The sequence below is a fragment of the Panthera tigris genome, chromosome D1, assembly GCF_018350195.1.
Source record: "Panthera tigris isolate Pti1 chromosome D1, P.tigris_Pti1_mat1.1, whole genome shotgun sequence".
Classification (NCBI taxonomy): domain Eukaryota; kingdom Metazoa; phylum Chordata; class Mammalia; order Carnivora; family Felidae; genus Panthera; species Panthera tigris.
Genome location: NC_056669.1, coordinates 72,847,236 through 72,857,486, shown reverse-complemented (window position 1 = coordinate 72,857,486; position 10,251 = coordinate 72,847,236). Strand labels below are relative to the sequence as shown.

Below are 10,251 nucleotides of genomic sequence, written 5' to 3'. Positions count from 1 at the left end.
ACAATTGAAGGGTAATCGTGAACTGTAAACCAGGTAACACAGCATAGTACAAAACAAATACAGAATGGCACAGGCTGTCCATGGGTTTCATACTCCACACACAGGGAATCTAAAATGAGGGTGGCCATTTAGTTACATGACACATACTCTCATATCATTAAAAATCTACATTTAACGTGGACTAAAATTGAACACAAATAACATTTTAATACAACGATTCATGGGAGAAGGCAAAGAGAACTAAATGGAACCTTATTTTTTTCTCTCTCACTTTCAAAGCACTCAGACAAGTCACAAGTTTAAAATCACGTGGGAATAGGGTCACCTGGGCGGCTCCATCGGTTAGACAGCCAACTTCAGCTTATGTCATGATCTCCCAGTTCATGAGTTGGAGCCCTGCATCTGCCTCCGTGCTGATAGTGCGGAGCCTGCTTGGGATTCTAACTCCCTCCTCTCTCTGCCCCTTCTGTGCTCTCTCTCTCTCTCAAAATAAATAAATAAACTTAAAACAAAAATCACATGGGAAGAAATCACTACCCATTTTTAAATGCCATGGAGCAGCAAAATTAGAAGAATTGTAAAACAAAATATTTTAACACTTTATTACAAGATATATATTCATAATCCTGGAAGTCTTGAAAAATATATTTACTACTACGGATAAAACAAAAAGAGGTAAGGAAGTTTGCACAACAAAAGCCAAATCTATTGCTTGTAATAGGTAATAAACAAAACAAAACCTGTTTACAGGCATGCACAGCTTTGAAGTTAACCCGAAGGGTGAGCATGTAAGGAAAAAGACACTGTCCAGGGCTGGCTAACAACCAAGCTGGGTCATGGCATTCATCAAGAATATACTAATGTCAGCACACCTGGGTGGCTCAGTCAGTTGAGCATCTGACTCTTGGTTTTGGCTCGGGTCATGATCTCACAGTTCATGGGTTGGAGCCCAGCAATGGGCTCTGCAGCTGGCAGCACAGAACCTGCTTGGGATTCTCTCTCTCTGTCCCTCCCCTGCTCGTGCTGTCTGTGTCTCTTTCAAAATAAATAAACTTACAAAAAATTCTTTTGAAAGAATATACTAATGTTAAGCAAAATGTAAACTAAAAGCTGTGCAAAGAAAACTATAGACATCTGTGAACATGAAATGTAGGGGTTTTTCTACATTCTATAGGCAATATGTCGAAAAAAATCTAAATTCTTAAATTAAATCAGAGGTTTTATTGGTTTTATTTTGTTTTGCTTTTTTCTCAGTAAACAGGTTGGCAGTGCTAGCAACCATAAATCTAAATTTTTCAATTTGATGTCTTTAACACTTACTGCTGCTGCTTGTTCTGGCTAAGTTCTTGGATTGTCTAAGAAATGAATACTAATCCATAGCTAACTACTCATGTAGAAAATAAGTTAAAACATGAGTAAGGAAAGACTGGAATCCTGCAATGATATTGTATGGAAAAAAAGGAAGGAAAAGACCTTGATTTCCCTCAAATCTCACAACTTGAAAGCAAGTTGTCATAATCTTTCATTATCTCACCCACAGGAAACAAAAATGTACACTTTGCATTTTACTCAATACAGCTTAGTCTCTCAGTTCAAAAAACAAAATGAATTGAAGTTGAGGCATCGGTGGTTAAGGGTGACAGTAGACTTCTTTAGCAGCCTCTGCAGGGAATAAAAATCTCGCATGAAAATGAAGAAGGTCATCGTCTAACTCTGGCTCTTTTTCAATTTCTTCTTCATTGTACTGTATATCTATAAAACAAAGATTAAATATTAGGCACTAACCAAAATTAGGCTTGTCAAAATTTCTTCCTAAATAAAATAGATTTCTCACCCCCTCTTTTATTAACTAGGCTGTCTTAAAAATCATATTCTTGGGGTGCCTGAGTGGCTCAGTTAGTTGAGCGTCTGACTTAGGCTCAGGTCATGATCTCACAGTTCGCAGTTCATGGGTTTGAGCCCTGCATCAGGCTCTCTGCTGTCAGGGCAGAGCCTGCATCAGATCCTCTGTCCACCCCTCTCTCTGCCCCTCCCCTGCTTGCATTCTCGCTCTCAAAAATAAATGAACATTTAAAAAAAATGACATTCTTACAAACCATCAAAATTTTCTTTATAATTTTCTTCATGTGAAAAACAGATGTGCATTTAGGCTTTGGTCATACAAAGCTGTTCAGTTAGCATAGAAAATAATGCTGTTGTAAACACATTTTGGTTAAAAAAATGTAGAGCCATATCTCAAAGAGTTTTTTTAGCATTACTCCTAAATTACAGTTTCTTTTAGCAAGAGTCAAGTATTCTATCATCCTATCATAAAGTATCTATCCTCTATCCTATTCTATCATTCTATCATAAAGTATCATCCTTTAAAATCTAATTTTAACTATATATACCAAAGTATACTATAAAATTTATATGCTTCATGAAAATTCGTATGTGAAACAAAAACCCAAATTACAAATACATACCACTAAGTCAGTTAAACCAAAGACTACTACATACCTAAAAAGTATTAAGAAGAATGATATAAACACAGGACCAATACTTTCTAACAGAGCTGGAAAGAATACTATTAGAAACTCTTTAAGAAACAATATTCACTCATAAGTGCCTGGTATGTATAAGAAGTAGAATTCCTTATGTCCATAAATAATCTTGAGCTAATAATCCTTTTTTAATATAAATTATAATAATTATAATTATTGTAATTACTGTGAGGTAGATCTACAGTAATATCCACCCTTTATTACCCATGCCAAAAAATCATTTTAAGAAACTTCTCTAAATTCTCATCCAGTTATTTTTTTTAATGTTTTTATTTATTTTTGAGAGAGAGAGAGAGAGAGAGAGAGAGAGACAGAGTGAAAGCAGGGGAGGGGCAGAGAGAGAGAAGGAGACACAGAACCTGAAGCAGGCTCCAGGCTTTGAGCTGTCAGCACAGAGCCTGACGCAGGGCTTGAACTCAAGAACCGTGATATCATGACCTGAGCCGAAGTCAGACGCTTAGCCGACTGAGCCACCCAGGTGCCCCTTATTATTATTATATTTTAAGTTGGCTTCATGTTCGGCATGGGTCCTGAACACACGGCCCTGAGATTAAGACCCGAGCTGAGATCAAGTGGGATGCTTAACTGACTAAGCCACCCAGGCGCCCCTCTCACCAATTATTTTTTTAATTGAATGTATTTGACATACAACATTGTGTAAATGTAAGGTGTACAACATATTACTTTGATATATTTATATATTGTCATGAGTGCCCTGTATCCATATTTATCACATTACATAATCATAGTACAATATTGTTGTTTCTAATTACTTTGATTGAACCACAGTCCACCATCTAAAAAAGTTTAGCCTAGGTGAATAGCTGTCTTATTAGTTTCTCGTCACACAGTCATCAACAAAAGAATATGCCAGATCATTTTTTAATGTTTCCTACAATTTAAACAATAGAGATAGGAATCCTTCTCCATCTCTAAAGAAACACAGCATTATTCTATTGAGTGATTTTTATGTGTTTTTTAAATCTGTATGCAAGCAGAACTTTCTGGATTGCTATATTTAATTTTGGGATCCGTGATTTAAGAGAAGAAAAAATCTTAGGTATCTTTGGAATATACAGTGATTGTTTAAAAATTTTGTAATACGAGAGCGCCTGAGTGGCTCAGTCGGTTAAGCGTCTGACTTTGGCTCAGGTCATGATCTCACAGTTTGTGAGTTTGAGCCCTGCGTTGGGCTTTGGGCTGACAACTCAGAGCCTGGAGCCCGCTTCGGATTCTGTGTCTCCCTCTGTCTGCCCCTCTGCTGCTTACACTCTGTTTCTCACATTGTCTCAAAAATAAACATTAAAAAAATTTTTTTAAATAAATAAAAATAAAAATTTTGTAAAACGAGGACTAAAAGTTATAAAAATTATTAATGTTAAGAGAAAGAATGTAAAATTACGAGGTGGATTGTTTCACTCAGCAGCTTTAAACATGCCTTATTGTACTACAGAGGCAGTAAAGTTAAAAACTATGATTTCCCAACCTCCCTTGCAGCTAGGATTCCAGATATGACTGGTCCAGTCAATCAGATGCACTCACTTGAGACTTTTGCCCAGAACCGAGTTACATGGGGAGAGAGGGAGCACAGGAGGTACCCACTTTTGCCAACACAAAGCACAGCAGAGGTGGTGTAGCTCTGGAGCAGGCAACTGTTCACAGTTTCCTTAATCCAGCAGGAGGCTTCTTGGTCTGGCAGGCAGTTTCTTGATTGTTCCAAAAGCAGCAGCTTCTTTGGCAGCCCGCTCTTATGATGCCGTTCCTATGAAGCTCAACCTAGGTTCTGTTTCATCAGCCTTCCCAAAGAGTCTGTGAACTATATGCACCCCTTAAACAATCCCATTGTGTTTCAGAGCTAAAGAAGGTTCCATTATCTACAACCAGGAATCTTGACCTTGATAGAAATTTGGTAGCTAGAAGTAAGGTACAGCTAGTAGAAGGATCTTATATATGGAGTTAGCTTAGTTGAGGAGGTAGGGCTTTGGGCAGTCAGACCTCATGCCACTAAGGTTAAGGTGTTAGAGGAAATGGTGGTAGAACTTCAGAATGTTAGCATGTGTGAGCTGCTTTTAGCCTCTTTCAGCAAAGTCTTACAAGACAGATGTGATTCAGGCTAAGGTTAACAAGACTGCACAGATGGAAAGGAATATAGCTTTGCCAAGGAATTGCTCTCTACAAAATAAATTGACAAAGTCCTAAATCTAGAGCCCTGAAGAACTGAAAAAGTCAGCTACGACCATATTCTAAACTGAAACATTTGTAAGTAAGGGTTCTGAGGAAGCTGCTAAAGCTTCTTCAACTTTTTCATAAACCTTCCCTTAAGCATTTTCTGCCAAGTAATGGGAGCAATCCTAAGGAAAAAGATCTGACTGATGACTATTGCCATCCCATCCAAGCCCATAGTTTAAAATGGTCCCAAATAGTACCATTCATTTAAGACCCAAGAGAAGAGAGAGAACACAGAAGCCAGCAAGTAAAAGATGAAGTTTAACAAAGAACCTTGTGACTTGACAAGATCTTTGTGGTTACTCATGGTAATAATTTAAAAAGACGGACCAGTAACTTACTAAGTTTTTAGGGAACATTTTGCCAAAAAATAAAACCAAACAAAAACAGACACAAACCCTAAACCTGGCCTACAACAGCCTGTAACTATCTAAAACAATCCTCAAACCCCTAAACCCATCATAACAGAAAGTGAAGTACTAAAGCTGTCCACCCCAAAGACAGGCACACTTTCCAATGCCCACTCAAATACATGAATTCACCAGAAAGGTGAATCCGGGTTTGCCTGATTGGAAAACTCAGAAATATATTTATGGACAGAGCAGAGAGACCTTGCTATTTTTGCCAAGCAGTGCCTTTTAAGTGTTATGGATCAGAGACTGTTATGTTTCCCATTTTCCCCTTTTCTAAAAGGGGATTTTAGAAACAGAAATAAATAAACAGAAATAACAACTGATTTTATTGCAGTTATCCTGTACCTATTTCACCATTATGCATTTGGTTCTCAGGTGACAGACACCTTGCTTTTTAGTTTGTAGATGGCCAGAACATTAGGCGCCACATCCTAACCTGATAGAGGGGACTATACAAAGACATCATGGTCTTTGAGCTATATGCAATAATGGACTGAATTTGGGGTATTTCCTTTTTGGGAAGAGAAAGTTGAGTGTTTTCTATGTTTCAGAAGAGTGTGCACAGATATTTAGGTAGCCAGTAAAGCTGTCTGGGTTAAAACCAAAAGTTGCCTACCAAACATGACCTCTTTCCTTCTTCTTTAAAGATCCTAACTATTAGCTGGTCCAATTGCCACATGTATTTCTCGGCTTTCCTAGCAGCTACATGGCCGAGAGACATAAGTTCCAATGCTGTGTGGTCCTCCAAGAAAACTGCCTCCGGGAGGCTGATTCAACTGGGGAAACTTCCTTTTCCTCCCTTCCCCACTGCCTCCAAAAACAATCCTGGACAGTGAGAATGAGGTAACTTAAGGATAAAAACTATGCACTGAGGATACCAGAGCAGAGAGGTAGAAACCTGGACACCACCTACCTCCAGATTTCTTTTGTGTAAGAGGGAGAAACTCATATTTAAATTAAAACACTGTTATCTTTGGTTTTTCTGTTATATGTAGCAGAACCTGATCTTAAGTGATAGAATTGAAAGCAAAAATATAAACAACAACAACAAAAATGATCTGAAGTGGTAGCAAAAGTTATTCAATAGAAGAATTTCTGGCAGTTAAATTTGCTGAAAGGAGGAAGAAGTTAACAGGAAACACTGGGGAAACTATGATCTTCTCAGAAGAATTATTACCATCAAAGAGACTTATTGAGACAGGGGATGATAAGCACCCATAAAAGACTAACTTTATGAGTGACAACAATATAAATTTACTTTAAAAGCACTACAGAACTTTCTCACTTAAACATTTCATTGCATTATGGCATAATTATGGCCACTTAATTAAATCATTAAAGGAGAGCAAATTAAAAAGAAGAGAGGTATGAAAGTGAGAGCAGATATTGAGTTTGTATTCTTCCTAGTTCTGATAGACTTCAATCTTTAAGTATCTGTATCCTAAAAAAGAATGTGTTCTCATTTTAAAAGTATCTTCCTTTATTTCATATATGCTTTAAAATATTTATTGAGCAGAGAAAAAGGAAGGGTGGTAAAAAGATGACACAGATGTTGATTGAACAGTTTTCTTCCAAGTTCTGGTGGACTTCGGACTTTAAATGTCTGTTCAAAAAAAAAAATATATGCTCTCATTTTATTAAAGGTATGTTCCTTTATTCTGAATTTTCTTGTATATATACAATCTCAGTATATGTACATATATGTAAATATAAATATAAAGCATTTTAAAAATACTTAGCTAACCATAGATTATAATTAAAAAATGTGTTCCCTGACAATATCAATAACTGATTAGAAAAAATTGTAAATAATGTTGAAATAAATCATTTCACCATAAGTATAGCTGTCAAATTATATAGTTTTTGAAATATACTGATGCATAAAAATTTTAGAAGCCTTTTCATCTTTCTGTAGTACAAGATGCACTATTTCCACCAATATATAGAAAATACCATAGATATTAATGATTTGAAATTACATTCATAATAAATTTTTTATATCCTTAAACAAAAAAATAAAGTTACATACGTGGCTAGAGCTTTGATTCTCCCCCAGGCCCTGATGGAGGAATTTCTTGTAATTTTTTTTGTTCCATCTGCTGTACGACCTAGTAAATGGAAAAAGAATGGCTTAAAAGTAAGTATTATTTGATTTTCTCATGACTTTTGACAAATCACAACAAACTAATTGAAAATTGTTTTCCAAAATGAGATATTCAAACTCTTAACATTTAGATTAATTGGGGCACCTGGGTGTCTCAGTCAGTTAAGCATCTGACTCTTGATTTTGGCTCAGGTCATAATCTCACAGTTTGTGAGATCGAGCCCTGTGTCTAGCTCTGCGAGGACAGTGCAGGGCCTGCTTGGGATTCTTTCTGCTCTCTCTCTGCCCCTCCCCAGCTTATACACATTCTCTCTTTCTCAAAATAAATAAATAAACTCAAAAAAAATAAAATTTAGATTCATACTCAACAAAGCAGTTTTAAAAATACAAACATTTGGGGCACCTGGGTGGCTCAGTCGGTCAAGCGTCTGACTCTTGGTTTCAGCTCAGATCATGATCCCATGGTTTCAGGGTTTGAGCCCCACATCGGGCTCTGTGCTGGCAGCACAGAGCCTGCTTGGGATTCTCTTTCTTCCTCTCTCTGTCCTTCCCCCACTTACATTGTCTGTCTCTCTCAAGATAAATAAATAAACTTAAAAAAATGACTAAAATTTAGGGGCGCCTGCGTGTCTCAATCGATTAAGCATCTGACTTCAGCTCAGGTCATGATCTCGCGGTATGTGAGTTCGAGCCCAGCGTCAGGCTCTGTACTGACAGCTCAGAGCCTGGATCCTGCTTCAGATTCTGTGTCTCCCCCTCTCTCTGCCCCTCCCCTGCTCATTCTGTCTCTCTGTCTTTCAATAATAAATAAACGTTAAAAAAAATTCTTTTAATACTAAAATTTAAAATACTATAGCTAATACTTCGAAATATTATATTACAAAAGCACACACTTTTAACAAAGCACCTAAAATTCTTCCTAATGCCACAATCATTTTATAAAATACCACCTGATGGTATTCCAGCTTCTGAGCCTCAAGTTGGTCATGCTGACGTTGTAGCTCTTCCTTTTGTTTCTGAAGCTCATCTGCCTTTTTCTTAAGTTCATTTTCTTGTAAAGAGATAAGATTTTCATATTCTTTCAGTTCTTCCTCTGTGAAGAACTGTTGCTGATCCAGTGTCTAAAAGAAAAAAACAAGGGAGAGAATAATCTTAAATATACAACAAGATCTGATTCAGCTTTAAAATTCTATGATTAGCAAAGAACAAAAGAGTATCTATAGTATTATACCTTTTTGGTAAGAAAGAAGAAGAAATAAGAAAATATATATTTATATACTTATTTGAGCAGAAAGGAAAAACCCAAGACTAATGAAATTGGTTATCTACAACACAAGGAAGAGAACTGGGTAGACAGATCAAATATGGGAAAAGAAATCACACTTCTTTGAATACACCTTTTTTGTACAGATTTGATTTTTAGAAACATGTCAGTGTTTCACACACTCAAAAAAAAAGAGAAATAAAATCCACAAGGACAGGAAAACTCCCCAAATTGACTATAAACAGAAGAAAATAAATAATGCTTTTATTTTAAGTGAATAAAACACAACGGGAAGGGAGAATAAACTAACAAGAAACTTTTAATCACAGTATTCTGACTACATTCTCAGGCTAAAAACAATAAACAAAAATCTAAACAAATCATCAATTCTTGTTTTGCAGAGTTTAGCAATTCTGAAACACTTTGTACATCCTAGAATTGAGGAAATAAGTGGAATGATATTGTGGAAAATAGGAACTAGATTTCATATGAAATATGGAAAGAGGAAGAGGTAGAATGTTGTACTGGAATTGGAGGCATTGGACTGAAATTTGAGGAAGTATCAGTGTGAACTCAGTAAGTTTTAACATATATGGATAGCTAAATATAAGAAGATGAATATGGATGTATCTGTGTGTGCATAATATGTACATATACACAAACATATAATACAAACATAAATATATAGATATAAACACACACATACATACACATTGTTTTTTAAATTCCCCAACTCTGTTATCTGACAAACCCTAGAAGCAATGATACTCCGGTAGCAAGGAACACATCCAGTGCCCAGATCCTGGTCTGTGATATCAATCTCCACTGAAAAGAACCAGTGCTCCTCATTAAAATGGCTGATTCTAGAGGTGGGATGGAGAAAGAACAAGATAAGCCTTGAACATCTTATGCAAAAAAGTAAGGAATCCTCGAAGAAAGATAGGTAACATGCCAAGAGGACACAAAAACCAGTTTGAAGAAACTCCCACTAGCCAAATCTGGGGCAATTTGGGCATCAAAATAAATAGTGATAGTAAGGATACAAGCTTATTGAATAAGATAAGAAGCCATGAGTCTCCACTCAAATAAACAGAGATGGGGGAAGGGATAACTTTTCCTTACTGTAGAAGGCCAACTAATAAAATGTACAAGGAATGACGATTAGAAAATCACCATTCGTGGGAATGCAAGCTGGTGCAGCCACTCTGGAAAACAGAATGAAGGTTCCTCAAAAAACTAAAAATAGAACTACCCTATGACCCAGCAATTGCACTACTAGGCATTTATCCAAGGGATACAGGTGTGCTGTTTTGAAGGGACACATGCACCCCCATGTTTATAGCAGCACTATCAACAATAGCCAAAGTATGGAAAGAGCCCAAATGTCCATCGATGGATGAATGGATAAAGAAGATGTGGTATAGATATACAATGAAGTATTACTCGGCAATCAAAAAGAATGAAATCTTTCCATATGCAACTACATGGATGGAACTGGAGGGTATTATGCTAAGTGAAATTAGAGAAAGACAAAAATCATATGACTTCACTCATATGAGGACTTTAAGAGACAAAACAGGTGAACACAAGGGAAGGGAAACAAAAATAATATAAAAACAGAGAGGGGGACAAAACAGAAGAGACTCATAAATATGGAGAACAAACTGAGGGTTACTGGAGGAGTTGTGGGAGGGGGGGCGG

General features: G+C 36.7%; 1 protein-coding gene across 3 annotated transcripts in view; it reads right to left on the bottom strand.

Moving 5' to 3' along the window:
* Positions 1-6,672: 6,672 nt before the first annotated feature.
* NUCB2 (nucleobindin 2) overlaps positions 6,673-10,251 on the bottom strand; it is a 41,221-nt gene continuing 37,642 nt past the window's right edge. For all 3 annotated transcript variants that reach the window (XM_007083253.3, XM_015537982.2, XM_007083254.3), the window contains 3 exons: positions 8,237-8,407; positions 7,212-7,290; positions 6,673-6,785 (listed from right to left, as the gene is read on the bottom strand). In XM_007083253.3, the coding sequence (XP_007083315.1) occupies positions 7,216-7,290; positions 8,237-8,407 (246 nt within the window). In that variant the 3' untranslated portion in view covers positions 6,673-6,785; positions 7,212-7,215. The remainder of the gene's footprint in view (positions 6,786-7,211; positions 7,291-8,236; positions 8,408-10,251) is intronic.